Below are 27,976 nucleotides of genomic sequence, written 5' to 3' on the forward strand. Positions count from 1 at the left end.
TTTTTTTTTTAAATTTATTAACAAACAAATTTCAATAATTCTTATGGAAATTTAATATTATGTCGACAGATATTAAGCCATTGAAGCTAATACAATTTAATTGTCAGACCAATTAATTCGTCAAGTATAATCAAATTACAAGAATTAACATAACTAAATTTCATATAACTCCCGAGTTATATAAAATACCAATATTTAAAAATTAGTAATTAAATTAATAACTGTTGTATTCTGACAGTTATTGTATTTCCGTCGATTGAAACGACCAACGGATAACTAAAAACAAGAAAATGGTATTTTTCAAGATAACTATCTCAGTAAATAGTATATAGCTTGACAACTATATTAACCTTATGTACTTGATAGCAAATAATTTTCTCTAGACAGAAGATAATAAAACAACAAGCCGAAATTGACTTTGAGATAAATTTAAGTTGTTTGCACAGTTAGTGAAAAATAGTAATTTGGGTTTTAAATGAAAAATAATATAAAGTGAATTTAAACCCCGAGAAAGTACGGATCGCGTCGACGCAATTTCTCCATGACGCAGACGCATCTGGACCATTTCATCAACAATAAACGCGAGCATGTGCGAGAGCTAGACGTCTTCTTAAGTGGGAGAATAAGAGAAGAACATAGTACCCACCCGGACTGATGATACTCCATCCAGGGTATCGACATTAACCCGCGCTCAGTTATCCTCGGACTCTCTGGGGCTCAACCGCGCAATTTTACCTCTCGGAAACCGCGCTGTGCAACAGATAATATGTGAATACTTTATATTCTTCCTTTTATTTTAATTCTTTCGATCTGCGATTATTTCCAGCAATTTACCTGGAAAATGAAAACAAAAAATCGATAAAATTAATTAACTTGATGCTTCAAAAGCAGCGCCGTTAACGGAAAGCTTGTGGAAATTTTATTTAATTAAATATTGTAATTAGTTTTTGAATAAATTAAAGGATTCAATTAAGTATAAAAAATAAACCGAAAGGATAATATCTCATAAGCTTTTATGTAAAATTTCATTATCTGATATCATTTATCAATGTAAAATCTGGATTAACAGAAGATAAATTTTTTATAGTATTATTCAATTTAATTCGATGAAATATTCATTATCATTAATTTCATTGTTTGCTGGAAACAATACCGCAGTTGAAAATGAAAATAAAAACAAATTGTCATAAAACCCGAGTACTTTGTCGGGAAATTTGAGTGATGTAATTATTTATTATAAAGTGTAATTATTGTTATTTTTTGGTTTTAGAATGAACAATTGTTGATGCGAAAAAAAAATTTTGGTTCAGCATTGACGTCATAGAATCCCTTGAACTGAGAGATGGATTTAAAAACTTAAAACCAACAGCACGGAATCGTTGAGATTCTGGATTCTGGTGGCTGCAGGCCAGCAGCAACAATTGGATATTTAGCAGCTAAATCGATGAGTGGATGACCACCTGAGAGATGAAGCATCTCAAGATAACCGTTTTTATGTTTAATTTAATAATTTGGGTAATTAGTGTTGATAATTATTTATCTGTTTTTAGAAACTATAAAGATACTAGTTTTATTTTTATTAATTTTTGTGATTCCAGTTGAGTGGGTTTATGGTGATTGTTATCGGCACTTGGTTGATATTAGAGCCGAGCAGTGGTCATTTGTTAAACCTCTTCGCCAAGAGCATAACACCCCATGACACGGTGCAAATATTGTCCTACGTACTACTAGGTCACGGGTTTATTGTATTGACGGTGGGATTTATCGGGTGCCGCGCGTCTTTGCATGGAAGTCAGTGCATTTTGGGTGTTGTAAGTAATCATAATCATCATTATTATTATTGTTATAATTACTAGTTGTACTCAATATTTATTAATGGTATTATTAGCGCTGATTATGTTTGCGAGAAAAATATTTTTTGCACGATAAAGTTAAATTTTTTTATTTTAAATAGTATAAAACTATTTTTTAGAAAATTTACTGCTATTGTTTTGTTAATAATAAATTACATACATTTTTTTATTAATTGTTTAAATGTAAGAATTTTTAAAAAATCGAAAAATTATTGACTTCACTTAATTTTTCTTCATGGCAGATTTACGAATTATTTATCGAAAATTTATGGAATTTTTTTTTATTTATTTCAAATAACAAAATGAAATATACATGTATATAAATTTATGTGGAAATATATACAAAGTTTATACTGTATATATTTACCTACAGAGATAAAAAATTTATCTGAACATAGGTCAGGAAAAAAAATAGAAAGTATGTCCATTTATATTTTAATCAATTTCTTATAGTTATATTAAATATAAGTATACATTCTCAAGTGCCTCATTAAAATTAAATTCAATGATTTTGTATCACAACCCATTTCTTCAACCTATTTCGGGTTACTTTGTTACTTAGTTGTTTTTTAATTTAACTGGCAAAAAATTAAAACTCTATACTAATATTCTTCTTTCATAGTTTTGAATTAAAAAAAATTTCTGTACTTACCTCGTTTTTCAAAAATATTTTCCAAAAATCAATTTAAAGAGTACCATACTATTTTTTAAAGAGCATAAAAAAATGCAACAAAAAAAATAGTGTCATTAATTTTGACATTTTTTATAAACTGTGAAAAAAAATGAATTTTTATGAGTGTGAATTTAGCAGACATTTGATCATTTTTTGATAATTTATAAACAATTTATTTGTTAGAGAAGAAATAGTATAAAAAAATGCATTTGGAAATTTTCACAACTTTTTTCTAGGCAATTTTTTAGATTTTTTTTACAACCATTAAGTTAAAATTAATGTAAAAATTCTCAAAAACTAGCTGTCTGCTGAGTTCACCTTCATGAATTCACCTTCATGAATTTTTTAATGTCTTCATTTTTCGATTTTTTATTGCTGAAATTAGATGAAGCTCGACTTTTATATAATTGCCATATTTTAAAATTATTATTTAAGTTGGTGGAACTTAAAATTACAATATTATTATTATTTAGTAACAGTATATATATTACTTATTAATTCGAAATCATTTTATTTTTTTGTAAAAAAAAACGCCATCAAGTTTTATTAAACTTTCTCGACTTTTATTAACTTTTACATTCCAGTGGAAATAATAATATCATATAATTTTATATTTCATGATATGTTCAAAAACTTCATGTTATTTTCGCAGACAGTTGAACTTAGTTTAAAAATTTTATTAAATTGTAAATATAAAAATGAAATATTTAAAGAGGGAAAAAAATTTTTAGTCAATTCAATCAAAAATGTTTTTTAAAGTAAAAGATTCAAAATAAAATAAAAAAGTACCTCGGTGCATTGTTTCATTATCGATCCAAGTACAAAGTATTTTCAAAATTATCATTCAAGTAAAAATTCTAGATAAAGTTTATATTTATCTTACAAGTTCAATAAAAATAGTTTTATTGAAAACATGAAATAAATGATAAAAATCTATTTTTCTCCTAGGAAAAGTTTGTAAATAAAATATTAAATTTATTTTTATTTAAAAAGTCAACAGGTAACTGGTGTTCAAACCCAAAAACTTTATTTACTTGCTACCAGTTGACAGTGAATCTTTATTACAGCTGTCAGACATTTAAACGAAAATTTAAAATCTTGAGAAATTGGATTTCAAGCGTGCGTTTTTCCAAATGTTGATGAAAAACATAGTATTGGCAAATAAAATGTTTGGAGTTTCGTACTTCGGGGTAAAAAATAAAGGCTAATGGATTTCAATGAGTTAAGCTCGTTAAAAGAATTAACTGCTCTCACCAGAGTTTTTATTTTATTTTATTCCCTCTAAACTTGAGCTTAGTTTTTATGTCTCTAAAATAACTTTGATTTCTGATTTCCAGTATGTTGCAATGCTTGTTGGATTAATAGTTTGCGAATTAGCGACTGCGGCCGTCGGTGGTTTTCTATCCTACCGTGCAGTTACTGGCTTGGAAAATAGATTATTAGATCGATTAGCAGATCACTACGGCCACGATCGGACAAGTGATATCGCATTTAGTCAAAGTCTTGATTTTGCACAGTACAAGGTATCAATTACTCCATTACTCATTACTCTTCTAAAGTCTGATAGTGATAATTAATACTAAAATTATCTTCCATGTGATAAATTTCAGTATTATATCTTGATTGAAAAGTTAAAAATAACTATGCAGAGTAAAAATTACCATTCAACCTAGAAAAATCAATTTAAATAGAGTTACATAAAATTCCAAGTAGGTAATTGAGTATTAATGAATGATTTGAAATTATAGTTTAATTGCTGCGGCATTTACGGTGACGGTGATTACAATGGAACTGCTTGGTGGAGAGATGGTAGGATATCCGGACTTAAAAGGCAGGTTCCTCTTACTTGTTGCATACTTAAAAACCACGAGGTATTTAAACATTTTTTATCTGTTAAATATGCAAATATTTACACATTCCATCTACAGATTATTATTGTTTTTTATTCAGGCTAAAAATACCGGAAGTCCGATGAGTGTCGTTGCAAGAGTGTTCCACAAAGACGTTAGTATTTTTCAATTATTAATCCATAAAATTATAATTGATTAGAGTTTATAAGATTATAAAAAAAAATCAAATCTTTATTAAAATTTTAATGGGTACTTTTTTTCATGACATTTCAGAGGGATTGATTTCCCTTGTATAGTAATTTTGGCTCAATGCCTTCCATAAACTCATTCGGTTAATGTGTATCATAAATTGTCATTTTTATGCGTCTTTTTGACATTTGTTCTAGCTATCAGCTGAAATACACTCTTTTTAATGGAATTTATGAGTTCATATACAATCAAATTAAATTTATAGATTGCGATATGCAGATTTTTATATAATTTTATGATTTAGAGCTCGCACATACTTTACCGGATACCAATTCTTTTGGTAAAATATTCATACTTTGTAGTATTGTGAAACAAAATTAACTATTCCACACATTTCATATAATTTTTATAAAAAATATAATTTATTTTATAAAAATAAAATAAATCTTCAAACAATAAAAAATTTTAATTTACTGCAAAGTGACCTGTCACTTTATCTATCCGTAAAATTGTAACTTCCAAAATAAATTCTGAAACACAAACAATAAATAATTGACAAAAAAAAAAAAACTCATCTACAGAAGTATAATCAGTAAATGATTTAATTACTTACATGAGAAAATCCAATTAGTAGCGGTTTTTTGAGCTAAAAATACGAATTTGTTAAAAAAAAATTAACGCAAATTAATTAAAAGTTTGTAATGTAGAATCATTTGACCATAAATAATTACCCAGAATTAAAATTAATTAAAACAAAATACTGTACAGAATGAGCCATGGTTACATCCGCAACCAAAAGATGAAGCAGCTTGCCAATCAACAGATCCGGAATCGAATGAAGGTTTTAGAAATAAAATAGTCAGTTTATCATAATACTTTCATTGATTTTATTATTGTATATTTAAATACGCTTATAATCAATACTTAAATTGCAGGGTTGCCTTGAAAGAGCGACAAATTGGCTTCGTAATGAGAGTTTAAAGCTTGTTTTTCTCGGCATGGGCATGGCAGGTATTCAGGTAAGCTCACACATAAACATAGATGTGTATGTGTGTATTAATTAATATTTGCTTATTGGCTTCGTCAGACTGTATCAAGCTGGAAGTTAATTAAAAAATTAATTATCGCAATAGAGTTTATTGAAATAGTTGAATAATTTTCAGACTCTGGGGATAATAACAGCAACGATATTGTGTCAAACATTTCGCAATCGCGATCCAGAGAATTGATTCCAATCATCACTGCCGTATTTTTTTTGATACATCTCATTACGTAATACTCATTACAGTTTTACGTATTATACAGTGCGGACTTTAACGTCCGTGCTGACGTTAGACCTAGAAATACTTAGTGGAGTGTATTTGATGGCTAAATAATTAATAACTATGTCAATAATGTTAATTTAATTGACTTATTTCAGCTGATTACATTTTATTGTTAATTTAACTAACTGACATCTCAAATCACTGAATTTATTCATTTCAATTTATTTCATTTTGAAATTATTCTTAGACAGCATTCTCTGCTTTGACAGGTGTAACAGCTATTCAACAAGATAACTGTTATATATACTTTATTGACAAATTGTTATGAAAAAGAATTTTTGTTATTTTAAGTTAAAAAATATTGAGTTTTTATAAAACTGCTTATTTTTTTAAATTTTAATTATTAAAATTATATTTTATTTAATGTGAGAAGAAAAGTAGAGAATTCTGTCTAAAAATTTACTGTACTTTTAAAATTAGCCCTTGCCTTGGTATTATATGGATAAATCATAAATATTATTTAACAAAAATAATAAATATATAAATTATTTGTAAATAAAAATATTCATTAAAAAAAAATAATCGCGTCCAATGCAGCCTTTTCAAGTATTTTTTGCATTTAAAAAACAAGAAAATAAAAGGAAAGTTATATAAATGGAATGACAAATATAAATAAATAAATAATTAAATAAACAAATAAATAAATATATATATATATATATATATATAATTATTTTTAATATAATATAAAATGCGATTATTTAAAGCTATATTTTCTATACATTGCTTAATTTATTTAATTAATTGTAATTTATTATAAAAATATTATTTTCATGTACAGTTGGATAAATATGTAAAAAAATGTCTATATATATATATATAATTGTATGATAATAAATACGTGTATAATTACTGTTAGATTTCGGTGAGTTAATTTAGTTCATGAAAATAAATATCTTGATCGTTGAATAATGATTTTTTGTTATAAATTATTGGAATGTATGATTGAACTTTGCGAAATTGGATCATCTGGAACGCATATTTGAATTAGTCAAAGGGTATGATAAGAAAATAGCTTGTAAAAATTGCTGATGACAATTACTTGTGACGAAGATATGAAGAGCAGTTTTGATTGAATAATCCATGTCACTATTTCAGAGTATGGAGGCTGCGTTAACGATCCATTGTAGCTGTAGAATTTGCTTTCAAATAATGGAAATAGGGTGTCGAGGTAGAATGGCGGGATGTAGACTTTTGTGTTTATGTTGATGACACGTGATAAATTTGCTATTATCGGATCCAAGGTATTGTTGTCATTATCTGTCGGCTATTTTTTTTATCTTTTTATTATTCAGTTTTATTTGACAACTCATTTTTTTTAGGGTTTTTATTGAAATCTATGATTAAAATTTCAATTTTAATGAAAATAAAAGCGCTTGAATATTGATTGTCCCTATTAAAAGATTAAAATTTATTTTTACTCACGATTTTACCAGTTTTTTTTTATTTCAAAAATTTAAAATAAAAAATTTTACTACCATACAAATATATAAGAAAATAAAATTTTGATCGTTTAATAATTAAGAAAGAAATTATAATTTTTCTTTTTATTTTACCTTCGTGAAAAAAAAATTTCTTCATTAAATTATGTTAAATTTCATAAAACTTTATAAGAATATTTTATCTTTATAGTTTCATAAAAGTTTATAAAATTTTATCTAAGACATGAATATTTTTCATAAAATGTAACAGAATTATGTGAAATTTCATGAAGTTTTGTAAAATTTAATGAAATTTAAGTTCTGGTATTTTATGAAATACTACAAAATTCAAGATACTAAAATTAGTAGACATCTGATAATTTTTAGGATTTTTCTTATCGAAAAATTTATTGAAAAAAAAAAATTTATAGCGACAGTCTAATTAGCAATTGGTCTAACTCTTTATTTTATAGAGAATAATTTTTTAACATTCTGATGAAGCAATAGTCCAATTATAAATTTTTTGAATGATCCAAACCAAAATATTATATCTCTATTAAATATTAAATGATTTTTTTAAGTGAGAATAAATTTTTATCTAATTATTTTTTCGAACAAATGGAAGATTTTCTAAAATGGAGTTAGACAATTTGCTAATTAGAAGGTCGATATAAAAATTTGAAAAACTATAAATGCAATGTTACAAAAATATTTTTCAAGTTCTGACTTATTTAAAGGGGAACACCACTGTGACGATCGAAAAAAAGAGATCATTTTCGGGAATTTTTTTGACAGGGAAAATAAAGGGATTTGAGGATCAGATTTTTTTTATTTTATTAAGGGTACATTAAAGATTATTACTTTAAATTTTGATTAAAAAATACTTAATTGCTACAAAGTTATTAACAATCTCGTAGAGCACTAGAAAAAATTTCCCCCTCCATAGTCGGTTCGATAACTCAAAAACGGACCATCTGAAAATAAAAACCCAAATTGCTTTTTAATGAGGAAGGATGTAAGTTATCGTCGCACGTACGGAATTTAAAAAATTTTTATTTTAAAGATTTTTTTAGCCGGGTTAAAACAAAAAAAAAAAAACAGTAAGAATAGTAAGAAAATTTTCAATTAAAATTTGGGTTTTTATGTTCAGATGATCCGTTTTTGAGTTATCGAACCGATCATGGAGGGAGAAATTTTTTCTATTTTAATAACTTTGTAATAATTAAATATTTTTCAATAAAAATTTAGGGTAATAATCTTTAATATATCCTTAATAAAATAAAAAAAATCCGATCCCCAAATTCCTTTTATTTTCCCTGTCAAAAAAATTCCCGAAAATCACCTCTTTTTTCAATTGTCACAGTGGTGTTTCTTAATAAACAAAAAAAATTAAAAATTATTAACAGTTTGTTGATTTCAATATCATTAAAAGATAATGAAATTTCATAAAATTAAAAGCCATATCAAGCAATAAATTATCCATTTCATAAGATTGTTTCACGAGCATACTACTTACCTCAAATAAAAAAGAAACAATAGCAACGGAGTCTCTATTTTCCGACTGAATAGCATCTTCAAAACTCTCATGTTCAGATTTGAGGTGAATCAGTTGCATTTCAAGTGGAAACTGCGTACGGTCTATGGAATGTTTGCTGACATTATCGGATAATCCCCAATTAAAGACTATTGAATTTAAGTGATACGAATCCTTCAATGGCCCGCCTGCAATACACGGCCGCACTCCTCTTGACCAAAAGCTTCGTACTACGACTAATACAATATGCAAGTACAAATTAATCTTATTATCCACGTTACTAGTGCTCAAAGGAGGTCATGTACTAGCTAAATTTAAATTGAATTAAATAAGAGTAATTAGTTAAATAAATTACTCGAGCGTCCATCATTAGTCATTGTCATGGCGACTGGTTGAGCCGAGTATCCGTGCCATTTTAACGGCTCGCTAATTTCTATAACTGTTACTCGACGAGTTGCTATATCAATCGGAAATTGATTTGTTTCCTCAACAATAATTTCTTGTTTGATAACTGGATTTTTCCTTTCCCATTCATCGAGTCTGGATGTTGTGTTTATCGTTATGTCGGTTGGTGAAGAATTAATTGATAGATTACTTCCAATTGTCATTAATGTTGTCCATTCCAAAAAATCATATATTACTAAGCCTATTGAGAAGAATAAAATTTTTAATTAGTTGGTAAGTTTTGATAATCATTTTACACTCAGTAGAAATAAATAAGTATCATTTTTTTTTTTTATTAGGTAATTCTTTTTTTTTTTTTTTTTTTTAATAAAAGAAAATATATCACAGTAAAAAATTTTGCGTCATTTTTAACACAAAAATATGTGTCAAAAAAAATTTAACATAAATTTTGTGTCATTTTAACGTAAATGTTTTATGTTAAAAAAAATAACACATTTTTGTGTTAAATGTTACATAAACTTATGTCAAAATAATCCATGGTTCATCCGAAGATTTTTGACACTTGTAAGTGTCGAATATTTACACAATAAAATGTTAAGAAGTGATCTCTCTAGATTGACGTAACGATAATGCTTAACCTCAATTATTTTCAATAAAAATATTCAAGTTATCAAATATGTGGAACTTTTGTATCAATAAAGGGATTAATTGATAATTCGTTGAAATAAACATTGTAGCAACAGCACATTTTTTTACGGTTTTATTATAAAATAGTAAAATAATTATTTACATGAAATAATCAATTAAAATAACCAATTCTTTTTCGTAAGTTTCATAATTTTTCTAAATAGATATCTGCCAATTTCAATATCATCTAAACAATATTGTAAAATAATTATATTAATTAAAAAACTGTTTTATATTTTGAAGAAAGTAAACGTTAAACAAAAAATATAAAGGCTTTGGAGGTTAATTATTTTTATTAAAAACATTTCACACTAAATTAAATTGACATTTATGGTTGATACACTCAAATCACTTTCCACCAATAAAACATTAAATTTAACAATCACTTGAATATTTTTAAAATATACTTTTAACAAAAATAAAAATTTTGTAAAACAAAATTTTTTTTATGTTTGTATGATATATATGAGAGATGTGAATGTACAAGATGGCGGCGTTTATCTCGCCTAAAAAAGTAGAGAGCAGTTTCTGACACATGTTTATGTAAAATCAACACAACTTAAATGTTGATTTTATAATGACAGTGTTGAAATGTTACTTTTTTATAAGATAACACTTTTTTGTGTTAGAAAAAATGCGAACTAATAACACAATTGTATTATGTTAAATTGACATAAAAAAGTGTTAGATATTTGACATTAAAATATTTGACACGGAGAATTTTTGACGCAATGACGGAAAATTTTTTACTGTGTATCGCGACCCAAATGCTAAAAGGGCGTATTACAGCAGCTAGATAGGGTTTAATGCCAAAAGAGCGTGTAAAAAATTTTTTTTCGCGATTTAACTTAAATCTGCTCAAAACGTTTTCAATTTTTTTCTGTTAAATTAGAACTAAAAAATATTTTTTAAAAATTGCACTCGTAATTTTAAAAATTTTTTACAAATTAAAAATTTTTTTTTAATTTTTTTGTAATTTTATGAATAAAAAAAAATTATAAAAATTTTTAGGTGTCGGCTAACTTAATTTTCATTTCATTTTTGACATTTCGTGACCCAAATGCCAAAAGGGCGTATTACGGCAGCTAGATAGGGTCTTATGCCAAAAGGGCGTGTAAAAGTTTTTTTTGCCATTTAACTTAAAACTGCTCAAAACGTAAAGATTTGTCAAAAAAAATTTTTCAATTTATTAATGCCAAAAAGGGCATATCTCAAAACATACGTCCTTTTGGCTTTAGAAAAAAGTTAGTCTAAAGCCAGAAGAGCGCATAAAAAAATACTTTCAACTTTGCTCTGAAATATAAAATTTAACTCTAAAAAATAAATCCAGATCATTTAATATTGTTGAGTTTCACACCCCTGACTCAGCAACCACGTTAGATATCGCAACTGTTTGCTTTTTTCATTTTCAATTAAAATTATAAACAGAATTTGTATTAAAATTATAATAATAACCTTTAAAAATATCCTAAGGTAAAAGATTCAGTTATTGACACTGGACTAGTTATTGAAACTTGCAATTTTATTTCAATAAAAAAAAAAAAAAACAAGTCAACTCTCATAAATTAATAATTATAAATTTTAAGAAAATTGATTTTTTAAAACATTTAATTTTTTAATTAGAATAAAATTGCAAATGTCAAACAAATAGGCGAGTGTCAATAACTAGGTCTTTTTTACCTTATTTGTAATTTAATAATCAATATATATTTTCAATTCTGCAGCAAAATTAGTAACATATTTTATAACCCACAATTCAAAGTAATCGGCAAAAAAAATTATACGCCCTTTTGGCTTTGGAAATTTATTTTTTTAATTTTAGACTTAGAAAGTGTTAATAAAGCGATTAGTAAAAAAAAAAATAAAATTTATACGCACTGCAAAGCCAAAAGAGCGTATAAATTAATATGCGCCCTTTTGACATTTGGGTCGCGATATTTATATGTTGAGAAAAATAAAAATTACCAATCATTAGAAGACATCCTAATAACATCCAAAGTTCCGAAAGTGTAAAACCCATTTTTTTTTTTTTTTAATTTTATTAATAAAAGTGTAATTCACTGGAATTTATTCATATTGTTTTTTTAGATAACTAAAGATTTTATTGACTTAAATAAATGAATATCATAGAAACATATGAAAAAAATTTGTTTCAAGTATTGAAGAATATAGAGTAAACTTAACTTATTAAAATACAATGAGATAAATATAGTTATTATTTTTAAGAACAAATTGACAATCGTTCAATTTTGATGGTAAACATGTGACAAATTCTATTTTTTTTCTCATTCAATAGGAAAAAACAGGCGATAAAACTTAAGTAAAATGAAGCCGTAAAAAATATGAAAAAAAAAAAATGGAAGGTAAGTTTTTTTTAATTATTAATTATTTTGTATTGTCTTAGTCTTAATTAAAAAAACTCCAGGACGAACGAGTAAATCACCGATAAATATAAATGACAAAAAGACAAAATTGATAAAGTACCCGCCTTTAATAATGAAAGGCCACTGGATCAAAGGAGGAGAAGCCATGATAGCAAACAATGGGGAAACAGGTAATTGGAAATTTATATTGTAATAGATCTATGAAGTCAAGTAGCGCCGTAACGATAATGATTGTGATGATAATAATAGTCATAATAGTAACAGTAGCTGTTGGCTATAATAATAATTAGAGAATCATTGTTAATTGTTAAATAATAAATTAACAGCAATTATTCAGCTAATGGGGAATCGACCAGGCTCAACTATAACCGGTGGGCCTTTGACTGATGAATTTAAATTTGTCAATGTACATTTCCACTGGGGAGAATGCGATTGCGATGGTTCTGAACACGAAATCAATGGAGCTTCGTAATTATTTATTGTTACACTTTTATGCTGAAACCGACATCGATCAATTAAATAAATAATTGAATTTTCCAGGTATTCCATGGAAGCTCACGTAGTTCATCGCAACAGCAAATATAATAAATTTAATGATTGTTTGAAGTACAAGGACGGGCTTTGTGTACTTGTTTACTTTTTTTTGGTTACCAAGGACGCTTATTTGAAAAGTAATCCGTATGTGGAAGAAATAATTGAACATTTAAAGTTCATACGGAATCCTCATACCAGTATAAATCTTCCAACGAGTAAACTTATTTAATTTATATTTGTCTTATTGATAAGATTTATTGGAAAAAAATTTAATTACCCAATGAGTTATCTAGACTAAAATAACAATTTAGAGAAATCGTTTATTATTTTCCGTTAATTTAATATTAAATTTATTACAGATATTTTGTACTGGATGCGAAAAGCAATTTATTGCTCAAAATACTACACTTATTCTGGTTCTTATCACGTTAAAACCGACCCTGAGTGTGTTATATGGATAGTGTTTCCGTTATTTATTCCCGTGACTTCGTACCAGGTAAATACTCCCCAACTAAAATATTAAAAAATGTTAAAATTTAATCAAGAAAACTTCTTGTTTTCAGATTAACGAATTTCGAAAACTTAAAAATGAAAACCAAGAAGAAATAATTGATAATTGTCATAAAATAAACACTCTAAATACCAGCCAAGTATTTACTGTTCTCAATGAATAAGACAAATTTATAACTTATTATTAGACAAAAAAAAAATTAAAAAAGGGTATAATTATAAAAATTTATTTAAATTTATTCTCAAAGTGAAAGCACTAATTTTACAAGTTTTTAGCATGCTATGTTGACATTTGCTTGTATAATTCGAATATACTTTCCACGGATAATCCTCAACGAGTTTAGTTAGTTTTATTTCAACATTTACACGCATTATACGGTAGTTAAATTATTAAAATTCTTCACTTGGTATTCACCTGATGTTTGCTAAAAAATTTAACTGCCTAAAAAATCTTGAGTTGGTAAGTAGCGGGTGTAAGAATTATTTTTATGATTAAAGTTGTTATAAAAAAAAAAAAAAATTAGAAAAACAGTTGACCCTAAAGGCTATCCTTGCACAGAAAAAAAAATTTACTTGAATGAAGTAAATAATTTTGAAGAATTTCATCTTGGTTTGAGTTAAAAAATTCTTAGACTAAAAAATTTCACTTGGTTTAAGTACATTATAGTTGAGGAGCTGATTTTCAAAAGGGTATCTTTTTATATTTTAAAAAAGCAGTTTTTTGAACTTTTAAATATTAATTACTTCGAGAATTATAAAGATTTCTAAATGAAAATCGAATTGTAGCTTCATAACCGATAGCACTTTATAGCAAAATTAAAAAAGTTTGATAAAAATATTTAGAATTGAAGATAACCAGTTTTTTGTCTAGATTAATCAAAAATAAAAAGATACCCTTTTGAAAATCATTTAATTTAAAAGCTTCTTCAAAATTATTTTCTTGGTTCAAGAATTTTACTCTTGATTCAAGTTAATTTTTTTTTTCATTGTGCAACTTCCCGCTAATTCCACACCTAGATGCTTAAAATTGCACTTATTACGTTTTTGAGTTTTTCGAGCTCAAAAATATAATTTATATTGTATTTTGAGCTCTCCAAGCTCAAAGAGTTAGCTGTTCTAGGCTTGATAGAAGTTTAATAAAACACAATTCTTAAAATTTTCAAACTGCAATTACTTTTGAATGAATAAACTGATTTTCACGCGGTTGGAAAAATTCGATGCAATTTTTCGAATCCTATGATTTACTTTTAAACATAAATTGATCAGACCAACCGATTTCGACCAGCCTGGCAGCAATTGACGTGGGTTTTTTCTCTTAAGAGCTGATTAGTTTTTGAAATCGATCGGTCAAGCCGTTTAAAAGTTATTTCTAAAAAACCATTTTTGAACATTGAAAAAATTTTTTTTCGCGGTTTTTTGAGATTTTCCAAAATCTAACGGTCCGAATCGGTCTAAATTATATTAAAAATTTCAAATTAGTCAAGGCCTTACGAATAGTGCCAACCGCGAAAAAATCAGTCAAATCGTTCAAAAGTTATCAGAGGTTTATATGCATCCACACACACGCACACACATACAGGCGTCTGTAATCATGAGAATAGTCAGGGAAGCTTCCTAGGACCTCAAAACTCCGAGATCTGATGAAAACTCGATTTTCAAAAAACGGAAAGTTAAAAACCAATAATGAAGTATACAAATGTTACTTTCAACCTTTAAAAGTCGATGATTAAAATTAGACAAGATTAAAAATATCGCATTTTAAAATTGAAATTTTATTGGATTGAAATAAAAATAACTATAAAAAGAAATTTATTTAATACTTTTCAATTTGCAGGACTTTTGAAAAAGTTTCATTGTGTGGATAGTAAATTTATTTGCCAACTAAAGCAAATCCGTTATTTTTATGATGATAATAATAATAAAACCGTCATATTTATTCGATTTAAATGTTTGCGATTTTATATAACTCTTTTATGTCCACGGGCTTTTTTGTTAAAATTGTTGACTCTAGAGGTTTGTAAAATATTAGCTCTATTCATTTTAATGCTATCGTTATTAAAATCTAGAAACCTTATAAATTAAATTAAAAAATAAAAGTAAAATGGAAAATTATAATAGCGAGTTAAAAAAAATAGTACTGTTTATAAAATGAAAAAATGTTTATTATTAAATCAATTAAGACAGAAGATTCATTAATAATATAATTTTTTTATTTACTATTAGTAATTAATTATTAATTATAATAATATATATTTTTCTCGACTGGCAGGAGCGTTGACATCATTCGCTTCTACGTGTAACTTTAAATTACTTCATTTATTTATTTATTTATCTGTTAACAACAAATAATTAAGTATTTGCAATTGTGCGGACTGTTGGATTATACAATTAAATCTTTGAAATTTACTCAACTCACTAAATCCCTCCGTTAATCTCTGACCGCTCATTTATTCTTATAATTATATTGACAATTTACTTATTCAAATCATATTTTAGTTTACTCAAATGACAATATAATTTACAATTAACATATACATAATTTTATTTTTTATTTATCCCTACAAAAAAATAATTAGTCTTAATTTTATAATTTTATTAAAGTACATAAAGAAAAAAAAATCACTCCGCCGCAATGAATTCATTGTAAAATATCGATAAAAAAATTCTTACGTTTATTAATTATTTTTCAGAAAGAAAATTTTTAAAATTACCAGAAACGCCATGAAAGGTCACTTTTTTTTTTTTTTTTTTTTTTTTTTTTTTTCAAAATATCGCAATATGTCAATTTTTTAATCACATCCAAATTAAATTTATTTTCAATATTATATATAATATATATTCATTTATTTGTATAATATATATTTTTTATTTATCGTTCACTCAACCTCACACACGCTTATATTTTTTTCCGTAATCAATATATATATATATATATATATATATATATATATATATATATATATATATATATATATATATATTTATTTATTTATTTATTTGTTTATTAGTTTGTTCAATTAATAGAAATACTATAAATTATCTATTTTGTTTCAGATAAAAACTAAAATGCCTTAAGCACAGATTTCTAACGTCTCCTTCACTCAAATATATAATATTGTTTTAACTATATGTTAGGGTGTTTTATTTGCCGATAATATATCGTATAATTTTCATTCAAAATGTTGATAGTCATATCAGGTTTCAATCCATAACGTTTCTCTTCCTGTCGTACACATCAATATCTTGAAATGAACATTATAATATAATATTGTTTTCAATTCAAACACCCTACTGCATACACTTAAAATTTTTTTATTAAAGTAAATGTTTGTTATTGATATTAATAATTAAATATGATCAAGTATGAGTATAATAATAATCATCAATAATTATTATCAACTACCTTTAGTCTATTTTTATTTTCTCTACTATTTTTTTGTTAACTAATAATTATTTAATTACTAGTAAATAATTCATTTAAATTAAGTTGTAAGTGGTCGTGAGTTGATTATTCGTTTCGATCAGTGAGACAAATTTTTTTTTATTTTTTCTTTTTTTGTACAATTTCATGTTAAGCTTGCGATTAATTTACAATTATACAATTCGCAATTAAATTATTAATTGGATTTTCATTTCATTTTTACAATCGTGATGTTTACTGAAAACAATCTGAACAATGTCTCTTAATATAATATAACGAATAATTTCACTGACGAAAATTAGTACAGAAAAAAAGTAAGTAAGAAATAAAAAATATAGTGAATTAGTATTATGAATAATAATTACAGTGATCTAAGTCCATAATTATTACTCTGAATAATAATTCCAATTTGTGGTTGAATTAATTTAACTACGGCAAGTTCTCCGTGCGGATATTGTCCTCAGTGTCACAAAGTAAACACGTAATTAAGTAATTGTAATAATAGTTAATTAACTAAATTTTTATTCATAAGAAGTAAAATTATTTGTTAAGTGGAAATTTTTAACATTATATACTTTTTTTTTCATCAATAAAAAAATTATTTTATCATCAAATATTAATTTGAAAAACTAATCTAAATAATTAACTAAATTTCAACAACAATTTTGGTAAAATATAACCGAAAAATTTTAAATTCAACACTTTAAATAAAATTTACTTCTTAATAATTTAAAAAAATGAACACTTACGACAATCCTGCAAGAACGAAAAAGTATAAAATTAATAAATTAATAATAAACATTTATGAATATTCCATTGGAAACAAGTTATTAAATTCATAAGATTGATAATTGTAATAAATCAACGCTATTGTTATTATTAATTATATAATTTTGTACCATCAATTATTTTTAAATTTTATTACGCTTGGCATGACGTGACTTTACAGTACGTCGGGATTTTTTGGTGGCATCAGACGCTGCGTCATCGATGGAAATTTTTCGTTTTGTTGGAACGGAGAGTGGTACCTTAGGTGGCGCCATCACCGACGTCTGGGGTGTCAATTGCTCCTGAGTAGACTCAGTAGGGCTATCAAAAGCTATAGGAATGAAATTAAGGGGCTCTGCGAATGATTCTGCTAGTACGCTAGCTGACTGATTGGCTAGAGCCTGTAGATCTTCAGCAGGCATCGGCATCGACTGTCCACAACCATTGCAGACAGGTATTGCGGGTGATTTCGAGCGCCAGTACTGCAGTTCTGTCTTGCATTTATTCAATTCCTGAAATAAATAATCATTTGTAATTAATCAATTCACCAGTTCACTATTCAGCTATTTATCCAACTTTATTTTAGGTATTTATCACGAGTAATTTAGAAGTTCTGCAACAGTATATTGAACTAAGTCAGAGAGATGCATTTGATCTAATCATCAATGCATCAATAGTACCTTAGTAAATACCTGTAGCAGAGTGCTGAACTTTCTGGATGTCTCTTCGTTCTTTTTATCATTATCATCAAGACGATTTGCATATTCGAGGATCTGCTTTTGTTGTTCGGCTATTTTGGTTTTGCAGAGATTGAGATTGCGTTGCATCCGAACCAACTGGGTATTATACTTTTTCATGTTCAGTTTTATTCTGCGTATACGTTTCCGTAGAACCATGTTTGATTGAGGTGGTGTGTTAATCTCCAACAACTCTGGTTCATCGTGCACCGAAGGTCGGGAGGAGCATTCTACGCTGCTGCTGCTACAGTCGCTATTATCCACTAGTGGTAGAGTGTCCAGACACAGAAATGATTTGCTTACGCTACTTGACGCTGCGAATTAATCAAGAATTAATTTAATATAAAAAAAAAAATTTCAAGTAATAATAAATAAACAATTTTATTAAATTTACGAAACCGTTATCTTTCAAGTGGTTGCGTTTTTTTGTTTGGAAGTGGAAAAAATGTAACTTTCGAAATTGCGATAAAGTTTATACTTATGGCGTTTCCGTTACACTTTCCAGGTGAATAAAAATAACTAGGCTTGAGGTTGGACTCGAAAAATTTATAAAGGCTCGGCAGAAACTTATTTTACTTGGAAGTTAATTACTTTTCAGGATAAAAAAATTTTTTTTTATAAATTCAAGGACTTTTTTTTTTTTAAGAGTTAATTATTTTTGGGAAAAAAATTAAAAAAACAAAGGAAATAATTTTTAGGAAAAAAATAGTCAAAGCTAGCAGTCGCGCTTTAATTAGTGGATATTAAAATAAAAGTAATAATTTACGTACTTGAAAATGTACCAGCAATGTCAAGAAAATCACTAAAGCATGCAATTTCTGGCAGAGTTGGCTCAATCTGCTCTTTGAAGAATTCCATAGCCATTGAACTCAAATCAAATAATTCGTCAGTAACTTTGTAAGGCTTTACAAGTTTTGGAGTTACTTTTATGTAATGTAAAACACGGTTTACTTCATCTAGAATCTATGAAAGAATTGAATCTAGATAAAAAATTGTTGTTTAATAAAAATATAAAAAATAAAGACTGAGCAAGACAATTATTAATAATTGTAAATTTGGAGTCTAAATTTTAAAAGTTTAAATAAAAATCATTAATATGGAAATCAAAAATTAAAACTTAAAAATAAATTCTTTTCAAATTAAAGTTGAAAATTTTAATTAAAAAAAAATTATTAAAAATATTTTTACTCCATTTAAAATAAAGTTACAAAATATTAAAATTAAAAGTCATTTAAAAAACATTCTCACCAAAAGAAAAACAAAAAAAACATCTAAATTAAAATAAAAATATTTATATTAAAAAAGAAACATTGAATTTTAATAATTAAAAAAAATAATTACCAAACCAGGAAAAAAACAGCAGTGTTTACGTTCAATATGTTTGCCAAGCGTCATTTGCAACAAAGTAAGTCGCATATGAACAGTTTCAATGATATCAGATTCACATGACAGCGGGTGGTTTCGACGTGCTGATTCACGTCTTGGCATCCTGGCTTTGATACCATGAAAGCGACTCAGCATTTGTCCCAGGATTCGTTGGAACGAGGAGCTCAGAATCGCGCCACACATCGAGTTCATTTGGTGGCATACCTAGACACCAGGCTAAAATTATTCGACAACCAATAACCAGTAATAACAGCTTCATTCTTCATAAAAAAAAAAATCAAACATAAAAATTGCAAATAAAATTAAATCACATTAAAAAAAAACAAACCGGACGAATGTTTGCGATAGTGTTATAGTCAAGATAGCTGGCGATCTTCTCAAAGATCTCCGGTGGCAAATCCAGAAGATTTAGATTGCGGCTGGGTACTGGTTCAGGCAAGGAACTAGCACCAGCATTCTGGCTGTTTTTGCGTGGTGGTCCAGGTTCACTAGTATCAGTAACTTTGCTTCCCATATTACTCGACTGACGAGTGGACACCATTTTGGCTCTGTTTGTCTATCTAAAAAAAAAAAAAAAAAAAAAAAAAAAAAAATATTAATATAAAAATTTGAAATAATAAAACAAAATAAAATAAACAAATATGACATCAACATTATTAATAACAGTTTGGTAAACACCTGAGTAGTCAGTATAATTTACCGAGATTTTATAGAGGAATTATGCACAGATATTTACAAGAGCCCTTTGATTTGCTCGATAGAACATTCGAGCATGTAATCAAAGACTTTGAACACATAATACAGATAACATGAATAAAAGTATCTAAAAAAACCTCTGATAAAATATATAATAGAACAGAGGATCGATCCCTCCTCACTTTGTAACCATATCCACATAAACTATCTTAGGTATTGTATATAATACCTATCTCGGTGTCGTTCTCAACGGATTCTATAAAACAACAATTAATTCCTATTCCAAATCTAAATCTGAATTCAACAAACGCAATACAATACACACTTAGTTTAAAGAGCTTTTGCATAGAGCTCCCTTTCGGTACTAAAAAGAATAACTTTCCCCCTCTAGTCTCTAGCCGCTAGTTGCTTTTCCTCTCCTCTAAAACCATCACAATCTCTTTCTCTCCTTCTTTGATACATTCTCTGCTTCTACTCCAGCTCCGGCTATTTTACTTCATATCACTGATCACTGGTGCACTCTCTTTCACTCTTTTCCTTCTCCTGGCCCCGCAACAGTCACCAACCCCCTGCATTCCCGCGACCCTTCTATTCCATGACCACTACACTGAGTTTCTAAATGCCAACAGATTCACGTCAAATTCAATGTTGCTTTTTCTATTTTACTTTTTTTCCGACCCTTAAGGTTTCCTTTGGAAATTTCAGAATGACTTCTTTGATAAATTGAGGTTTTTTTTTTTTATAAAAATATCGGTACTTGGAATGATAAAATTACTGTAGAAATTTTTTCTATAATATAATAGCAGATATTGGAGTAAAAATTTTTTTTTTTAAATAATTTAAAACACACTACTAAAAAATTTTAATATTTTTTTATAATTTATTAAAAAAAAAAAAATTATTTTTTCAACCCTAAATGTATGAAGTAATATTAAAGATTTTTTTCAATACTGATGACAGTTTAATTTTTTGTAAATAATTATTATTCAATAATATTATTATTGTAAATTATTATTATTCACTACAGTAGAAAATACTTAAAAAAAAAAAAAAGTATTTTTAATTATTTACTGAAACAACAAAGTTGCTAAAAAAATTGTCACAATACATGCTAAAATTTTTTTAATTAAATTATATTAAAATTTTGTCATGTATTATAAAAATATTTTCTTGTAAAAATTTATTTAAACTACATGAAAACGGAGTCGTCAAAATACTTGTCAAATGTCAAAATAAACACAAGTGTATTTATTTATCTAAAAACACTCAATTTTAAAGGAGTATACTTTGCATTTATTGAAGATATAAAAGATGCACTGGAAAAATAACAATTTGTTTTTATTTTTTTCTATCCGATCCCACAATATTTTTTATTGCCATTGCTAAATCACACACTATAATCCCATAAATAATTTATATAAATAACAAGATAGCTATCATCTAAGTTCACACGCTTTCTGATTGTATAAAAACCGTTAAATAGACCGCAGCATTAATTGCATTATTGTTAGTAACAAATAAGATAATTAAAATAAAATGGCAATTAATGATACTGCTGGCGATATTAGTGTTGCAATTAAATTATTGCGAAGGTTAGCGTTTTTAAAGCCCAGCGACATTTTGATGTCACTTGTGCGCTGACTATTTACTTTATTTTATTTAATTATTACAGTCAATAATTAAATATATGTTTGTGTTTTTTAATCCACCAGAGTTGACGTTACCACTTATTTTGGGTGTATAATTGATCTAAAAATTTTCGTTATATTAATTAGTAAGATAGTTAATTTAATAGTCGGTGTATTATTAATTAAGAATAAACAAATAAACAAGTGTAATTATAGTAAATGATAAGTAAAGTTAGCAATCACATTAAATTGTTTAAAATGGAAATATTTTATAAAATGATGGATGACAACAAAGAAACTTACGTGATGCACGGAAAATAGGACTACGGACTAGTTGGGACTAGTCCATTTCCTTTTCACGACGTTATTTTTTTATCTTACTCTATTTGTATGTCTGTTTCCCTTGCGGGTGATACATGTGGCGCTAGTTACTATGCGTGGATTTTGCGGGCAAAAAATTTTCCCTCTAAAATTTTGTCGGTATAGCAGATACAAGTGGGGGTTTTTTCCCGAAGAGAGAGAGAGAAGAAAATGTCAATAGAGAAGGTACCGATATTAGTTTATTTATCACAAGCCTGCATGATTTATTTAAATTTTAACGGGAACGTAAATATTGGAACTAACTAATTATCCAATATATAAATTTATTGAATAATTAATTAAGAAATAAATAAAACTTTGAATTAAAAGATCATTAATTGAGCACATAAATAATTTTAATTAATTTTATAGGTTATGTGTGGATTACCGAGCGGGAATTTCTCTTTTCAAATTAGGTCGGATGCGCATGCGCAGAAGCTGAGTTTTTTCACATGGTAGTTGGAGTAAAGAATCACCTGGGTCACGGAGGCTAGATATAAGGAGGACCACGGAGGCTAGATATAAGGAGGACGATCGACATAGGTAAATGTACAGTTAGTGCGTCCGGAAAACTGAGGATAGATCATTTTCAAAAAGAAGCCGCTAGGGCGTCACTACGTTCGCTAATGTCCGGATCATGGCGTCCGTTTGTTATTGTTTATTAATAACACCAAATTGACATTCAGTTAGTTAATTAGTTTTTTAATTAATAATCAAAGTGATAATAGTTTAAAATGGTAAATAAATGTATAGTTGATGGGTGTTTGAGTGGCCGGATAAAAGATCGTAATAAAAATTAAAATTAAATAGTCGAAACACGTCTTTATTTATTGTGCCACAGGTAATATAACCTAACTTAGTATTTTTGTAAGAAATAATTTTTATACTAATTAAATTTATATTAATTAAATGATTATAAAAAAATTTTACCTATAGAAATTAAAGGAAATTATAAGTGCTCTTTTTCAAAATATTTTTTTAAATAATTTATGTTACAAGAGTCCCAAAAATTTTTATATCAGTAGATTTTAGTATCATTTTTGATCAAATTAAAAAAGAAATTGTAAAAAGGTATAACGTAATTTTTTTCTTCTTAGAATTAGTTTTAAAAAAATTGCATCGTTACCATTTTTTGGAGCTAACGTTTTACTCAAAGTAACTTATTAAAATTATTTCCAAATATAACTTCATGTCAATTTTTGTTTGTTTATTCAAGTGTCCAGACTTGTTAAAATTGTGGTACTGTGGATTAAAGCAAGATCTCACCCCAAAAAAAGATTATGTCTGTGAATTACATTTTAATGATCAAGATATTATTAAAACTGATAAAATATTATTGACTACTGGAATTTATGAAGAATTACCTCGAAAAAGATACTCGCTAAAGCCTGATGCTATTCCGACGTTGAATCCGAACCGTGTAAACAAAGCTTGCAACAATGAAAATAACGAAGCTCAGTATATGCAATGCCATTTATTAATTACAAATGACCATAAAACTAACTCACCACAAAACCAAGAACCAATAATTAGTAATGATCTCATAAACATAATTAATTGTGAGTCACCAAAACGCATTGACGTATTTGAAAATTTTGAAGAAAATGATAATTGTGAGAACGAAATGCAGGTAAGAAAAATTAAAATTTCGAATTATTACTCTGCAACTTAAGATAAAAGCACAAACAATTAGGAGGCCTAATTACTCTTGTTTGTTAGAATATTTATTTAAGTACTTGAGATATTGAGAAAGTGAAGCTCCCTGCCTTCGTGGAGCAAAAAAATAGTATACACTCTACGGGAAGTAAATAAAAAAGCCTCAGATCACATATTTGTCAACCTCGGCTTCGCCTCGGCCGACAATTACATGTGATCTGAGACATTTCTTACTTTTCTTCCGTAGGTGTGTAATATACTATTATAAATAATAAGAAACATTCACTATAAAAATTATCAAGTTTACTCGAATTTATTATAGCAGTGTATGAGAGTTAAATTTGAAAAATATTGTTATAAAACAAATAGTCTTTCGAAAAGAAATTATTAATTATTTTTTTTTTCATATTCACGTTCTTTTCTCTATTCAATTCTTTAAAACAAAAGTAAATGAAATAATTAAAGAATCATGTTATAAGATATTTCAATAAGTCAAACAATCTGAATTATGAATATGTTAAAAAAGTTAAGTCTTTAGACATGTCTCTTATATCGTCTCCTATAAATTTAGAACTATTATTACAAAAATAATCATTAATTTTTGTTTATTTAATCATTTCAAGCCACGTGAGTTATCTACTCCTGAATTACGTCTTGAGAAATGTTCTTTATTAACAATTATCAACGTGTTGAAATTCAATGCTTTGCCACAAAATTGGAGTTGGACAACAGATTTAGTTAATCCAAAAATATAGTTTTATGTCATTTAGATAAAGTATCCATGAATTTAAAATTTCGTATAAAAATAAGTGAAGACTTCAATATATCAGTAAGAATTTTTAGATCTTGTAATTTATTTTTCACAGTATAAACATAAAGTTCCGAACGTTGGTTGCTAACGAATGTTCAAATTTCTTCGAAGCGAACACATTACACAGAAATATATCAGTTCTCAAAGTTATTTTCTCGATTTTTTCGCGTATTTTTGAAGATTTTGATAGAATAGCTTTCAAGAATTTTGAAAATTCATAAGAATCTAATGTTCGAACGTCAGTTTTTTTTTTTTGTGGTAATGTTAACATTATACTTTTGATTAGTTACTTAACTTGAAAACGCAAGAGTCGGTAGAATTCAATACCAATTTTTCCCAAATATCTGATTTTTGGAGTTTTTGAAGGAATTGGAAAACTGTGAGTTATGTGAAGGGACTGGATTACTTTTCCATTTTTGGCTACGGACATTAATTTTTTGTTATTAATAAATTTAAAAAATTTGCTATCGATTTTCCATGTTTAAAAAATCGATTACCAAACTTAATAATTATTGTGTATCTTAAGTACGGAGCACATTAGTATACTCTACAATTGCCTAAAAATGATAATTCTAAGGTTTTTTATTACTTGTTAAATGAACTTTACTAGTATCATTTCTCATTAATAATAGATGTTCATCGGCGTGTTCTGGTGTGTCATTGCCTGACGAACAATATAAGAAACAAATGAATCTTTTTCGATGCTTTGCTTGTCGGCAATTGAGACGGAAATTGCAAAATCGATCGTACAAAGTCAAACCCGACATTAAAAGTTCGTACACTGACTTGAAGTACCAGGAGAGCCTGAAAACTAAACAAATTCAGCGCCTCAAACGTAAAGTAGGTATTTACTTATTTATCGTTTCTTCATGTATACTTGATTATTTACAGGTTGTGAGTGTTTAAGATCAATATTCTTTTATTTTTTTTCAATAAACTTAAAAGTTTGATACAATGCTCGTTACATTACATTATCATTTCGTCAATACGGTTTAGTTTGTGAATACAAATTTAATCAACTACAATCTGAGAACTTAAATTAAATCACCTGTAAATGCCTATTTAACTATTTAACCCTTTACAGAATGAATCACTCATCAAAATTATAGAAACGCAACGACTTAATTGTATGGCAATTAAAGATGAAGCTCTAAGAGCGGAAATTTCTATTTTGCCTCCCGTGCAACAACTAGCAATTCGTGCTTGTTTTAATGCAGTAAAAGCTAAAAATGCCAAACAACGAAGATATACGGTTGAGTGGGTTTATGAATGTTTGCTACTTGGTATAAAAAATGCTGCGGTATATGAACGACTCAGAGAACGTCAAATCCTCCCTCTTCCCTGCAAAGACACCCTTAACAAATATATCCAGAAGTTGGATAGCGCTTTTGGTTTTCCTAAAGCCATATTCGACACTCTTCGTATTAAAGTTCACGTATGGAACCACATGAAAAACGGGGTATCCATGCACCATTCCTGTCACACTTTACTACTAACTGCAAATCTTAAAAATGCAAATCTTAAAAACGCAACCATTTTAACTATATCTAACAACTCTACTTAGCTATCGAGTATGATTATATTAACAAATCCGAGCGCATAAGTTTTTAGCTGAAAAAGTAATTCGTATTTGATATTTTTAAATAACTCTTTAAAAGCTTCATTAACTTTTAACAGTAGCTGGCTATTATTGTTAGACTACATCTGATTCACATTTATTTCATTCTAACAATTTTTTATTTTTTCTCCTAGGTACCCTTTTAATAGATGAAGTAGCTTTAAGTGAAGCCGTGAAGCTAAATCGGAGAACTATGCAGCTTGATGGTTTTGTAGACTTGGGGGCACATACTCCGGAAAATTTAATCAACAGTCGGGCTGATCATGCCTTAGTCTTCATGTACCAACCTTTTCAGGGTAACTGGGTGCAAGTAGTTGGTAGCTTCCTGAGCAGAAATTCTGTCACGAGTGCCATTCTTCACAAATTACTCATTGAATGCATCGTATTACTGGAGAATGCTGGGTTTTATGTTGATGTCGTTACTTCTGATGCAGCTCAATGGAACAGAGGAGCATGGACACTTTTCGGTGTCAAAGATGGACAATGTAGCTGTGATCATCCATGCAATTTTGACCGCAGACTTTGGTTTATTTCGGATTTTCCACACTTAATAAAATGTTTCAGGAACAAAATTATGAAACGATTGTTTTTTTGGGTAAGCTTCTCTTATAATATGATTTTTAACACCAGTGTACTGTTATTCACGATTGAATTTTCAATTTAGTTAGCATTGGAATGAATATATTCATAAGTGACCTATTTAATTTTACAACTATCAAATTTTTCAATGATTGTATTTAATTATTTATGAAAATGTTATTTATTTTTAGACTCCAGATGGTTTTGTAAGAAAAAGTCATTAGGAAGCTTTATTATTGCATGAAATTTATCTGAAAGCCAATCTAAAAATAGCTTATCAACTAACTCCCCAGCATTTAAATCCAGAAGGATATCAAAAGATGAATGTCCCGTTGGCTTATCAGGTAATTATAATTATAAAGCTGCGAGAGTAAGTTAAAATGAATTTAAGATTATCATTAACATCGAGGTAACTGGCCTAATATTTATCTTTAATTTCTAACAATTCATATTATAAATAGCTGATTCAGTTAAAATAAATAATAAGATGTATTTATTCTTATTTTGATAAAAATTAATTTTTATAAATTTTCAATCATAACAACTGCTTATCTAATTTTAATGAGAAAAATTAAAACTTTTTGTTTTTAGCTTTTTTCGAAAAATATACAAGTTGCAATGGCGACTTATAAGAACGCTACTCCTGAGCTCAGTGATTGCGATCCAACAGTGGTTTTTATTAAAAGAGTAAATGATTTAATTGAAGCCATGAGTTCACGTACTCCTTTGAATGCTTTACGTTTAAATGATAATTGTCCCCGAAAAAGGTAATTTTTAATATATACATTAGGTCTTTTGATAGCTTCATACAATTTTTTCGCAATAATAAAGCGAAAATTATAGTTCTAAACGGAGAACCATTGTCAACATAAAACCATCATTATACCATGTGTACATGATCACATATTATAACCAATATTGGAAAATATTTATAAAGTATATATATGTAAG

At 27.4% G+C, this 27,976-nt stretch overlaps 5 protein-coding genes and 1 long non-coding RNA gene across 15 annotated transcripts; 3 read left to right on the forward strand and 3 right to left on the reverse strand.

The window, feature by feature from the left end:
• The first annotated feature begins 631 nt into the window (after positions 1–631).
• LOC141524217 (tetraspanin-11) lies at positions 632–6,616 on the forward strand. Of its 2 annotated transcripts, none has more exons than XM_074237943.1 (9): positions 632–768; positions 1,271–1,515; positions 1,599–1,811; positions 3,864–4,049; positions 4,275–4,397; positions 4,477–4,530; positions 5,334–5,423; positions 5,501–5,584; positions 5,729–6,616. In XM_074237943.1, the coding sequence occupies exons 2-9, from the start codon at positions 1,468–1,470 to the stop codon at positions 5,792–5,794; spliced, it is 864 nt and encodes a 287-aa protein (XP_074094044.1). In that variant the 5' UTR covers positions 632–768; positions 1,271–1,467; the 3' UTR covers positions 5,795–6,616. The 2 variants fall into 2 exon arrangements, with proteins under 2 accessions (XP_074094044.1, XP_074094045.1); XM_074237944.1 differs by lacking the exon at positions 632–768 and adding an exon at positions 786–936.
• On the reverse strand, positions 4,560–5,409 carry LOC141524221 (uncharacterized). The gene is made up of 3 exons (XR_012478677.1): positions 5,297–5,409; positions 5,179–5,211; positions 4,560–5,095 (listed from the first exon to the last, which is right to left on the reverse strand). It is a non-coding gene; the product is annotated as an uncharacterized LOC141524221 (long non-coding RNA).
• On the reverse strand, positions 5,525–9,893 carry LOC141524220 (carbonic anhydrase 1). Its single transcript, XM_074237948.1, has 6 exons — positions 9,744–9,893; positions 9,201–9,491; positions 8,828–9,081; positions 6,933–7,157; positions 6,744–6,859; positions 5,525–5,663 (listed from the first exon to the last, which is right to left on the reverse strand). Exons 2-5 carry the CDS (start codon positions 9,451–9,453, stop codon positions 6,761–6,763), a joined length of 831 nt encoding a protein of 276 aa, XP_074094049.1. The 5' UTR covers positions 9,454–9,491; positions 9,744–9,893; the 3' UTR covers positions 5,525–5,663; positions 6,744–6,760.
• LOC141524218 (carbonic anhydrase 2-like) lies at positions 9,385–14,031 on the forward strand. Of its 3 annotated transcripts, XM_074237946.1 has the most exons (8): positions 9,385–9,523; positions 12,234–12,300; positions 12,363–12,491; positions 12,648–12,789; positions 12,862–13,070; positions 13,215–13,351; positions 13,419–13,575; positions 13,642–14,031. In XM_074237946.1, exons 2-7 carry the CDS (start codon positions 12,294–12,296, stop codon positions 13,527–13,529), a joined length of 735 nt encoding a protein of 244 aa, XP_074094047.1. In that variant the 5' UTR covers positions 9,385–9,523; positions 12,234–12,293; the 3' UTR covers positions 13,530–13,575; positions 13,642–14,031. The 3 variants fall into 3 exon arrangements, with proteins under 3 accessions (XP_074094047.1, XP_074094046.1, XP_074094048.1); XM_074237945.1 differs by having other exon boundaries at positions 13,419–14,031; XM_074237947.1 differs by lacking the exon at positions 9,385–9,523 and adding an exon at positions 9,961–10,075 and having other exon boundaries at positions 13,419–14,031.
• A 1,522-nt stretch (positions 14,032–15,553) lies between these two features.
• On the reverse strand, positions 15,554–22,421 carry Dmpd (F-box protein dampened). 6 transcript variants are annotated; one of them, XM_074238525.1, is made up of 6 exons: positions 22,305–22,421; positions 20,006–20,237; positions 19,633–19,881; positions 19,062–19,254; positions 18,235–18,605; positions 15,554–18,066 (listed from the first exon to the last, which is right to left on the reverse strand). In XM_074238525.1, the coding sequence occupies exons 2-6, from the start codon at positions 20,216–20,218 to the stop codon at positions 17,698–17,700; spliced, it is 1,395 nt and encodes a 464-aa protein (XP_074094626.1). In that variant the 5' UTR covers positions 20,219–20,237; positions 22,305–22,421; the 3' UTR covers positions 15,554–17,697. The 6 variants fall into 6 exon arrangements, with proteins under 6 accessions (XP_074094626.1, XP_074094625.1, XP_074094628.1 ...); XM_074238524.1 differs by lacking the exon at positions 22,305–22,421 and adding an exon at positions 20,603–21,135; XM_074238527.1 differs by lacking the exon at positions 22,305–22,421 and adding an exon at positions 20,511–20,528.
• A 454-nt stretch (positions 22,422–22,875) lies between these two features.
• Positions 22,876–27,778, forward strand: LOC141524551 (uncharacterized). 2 transcript variants are annotated; one of them, XM_074238530.1, is made up of 5 exons: positions 22,876–23,202; positions 23,578–23,991; positions 25,461–25,668; positions 25,913–26,080; positions 26,581–26,607. In XM_074238530.1, exons 2-5 carry the CDS (start codon positions 23,966–23,968, stop codon positions 26,590–26,592), a joined length of 414 nt encoding a protein of 137 aa, XP_074094631.1. In that variant the 5' UTR covers positions 22,876–23,202; positions 23,578–23,965; the 3' UTR covers positions 26,593–26,607. The 2 variants fall into 2 exon arrangements, with proteins under 2 accessions (XP_074094631.1, XP_074094630.1); XM_074238529.1 differs by lacking the exons at positions 22,876–23,202; positions 25,913–26,080 and adding exons at positions 27,217–27,369; positions 27,617–27,778 and having other exon boundaries at positions 25,461–25,672; positions 26,581–27,041.
• The last annotated feature ends 198 nt before the right edge of the window (positions 27,779–27,976 follow it).

Source organism: Cotesia typhae, unplaced genomic scaffold (assembly GCF_013202065.1).
Source record: "Cotesia typhae breed Kobodo isofemale line unplaced genomic scaffold, CoteBio_Ctyphae contig_22, whole genome shotgun sequence".
NCBI lineage: Eukaryota > Metazoa > Arthropoda > Insecta > Hymenoptera > Braconidae > Cotesia > Cotesia typhae.

Coding starts and splice junctions, on each gene's coding strand:
- LOC141524218 (XM_074237945.1), top strand. Junction 13,071..13,214: donor CAGTATAAATCTTCCAACGA/GTAAACTTATTT, acceptor AATTTATTACAG/ATATTTTGTACTGGATGCGA. Junction 13,352..13,418: donor TTCCCGTGACTTCGTACCAG/GTAAATACTCCC, acceptor TCTTGTTTTCAG/ATTAACGAATTTCGAAAACT.
- LOC141524551 (XM_074238529.1), top strand. CDS start 23,966: ATGATAATTGTGAGAACGAAATGCAG. Junction 23,992..25,460: donor ATTGTGAGAACGAAATGCAG/GTAAGAAAAATT, acceptor CATTAATAATAG/ATGTTCATCGGCGTGTTCTG. Junction 25,673..26,580: donor GCGCCTCAAACGTAAAGTAG/GTATTTACTTAT, acceptor TTTTTCTCCTAG/GTACCCTTTTAATAGATGAA.
- LOC141524217 (XM_074237943.1), top strand. CDS start 1,468: ATGAAGCATCTCAAGATAACCGTTTTTATGTTTAATTTAATAATTTGG. Junction 1,812..3,863: donor GTCAGTGCATTTTGGGTGTT/GTAAGTAATCAT, acceptor TCTGATTTCCAG/TATGTTGCAATGCTTGTTGG. Junction 4,531..5,333: donor CAAGAGTGTTCCACAAAGAC/GTTAGTATTTTT, acceptor AATACTGTACAG/AATGAGCCATGGTTACATCC.
- LOC141524220 (XM_074237948.1), bottom strand. CDS start 9,453: ATGACAATTGGAAGTAATCTATCAATTAATTCTTCACCAACCGACATA. Junction 9,082..9,200: donor GACTAATGATGGACGCTCGA/GTAATTTATTTA, acceptor ATATTGTATTAG/TCGTAGTACGAAGCTTTTGG. Junction 6,860..6,932: donor TCTTCATATCTTCGTCACAA/GTAATTGTCATC, acceptor TATGCGTTCCAG/ATGATCCAATTTCGCAAAGT.
- Dmpd (XM_074238525.1), bottom strand. CDS start 20,218: ATGGTGTCCACTCGTCAGTCGAGTAATATGGGAAGCAAAGTTACTGAT. Junction 19,882..20,005: donor CTATCGCAAACATTCGTCCG/GTTTGTTTTTTT, acceptor CCTGGTGTCTAG/GTATGCCACCAAATGAACTC. Junction 18,606..19,061: donor CATTGCTGGTACATTTTCAA/GTACGTAAATTA, acceptor ATTAATTCGCAG/CGTCAAGTAGCGTAAGCAAA.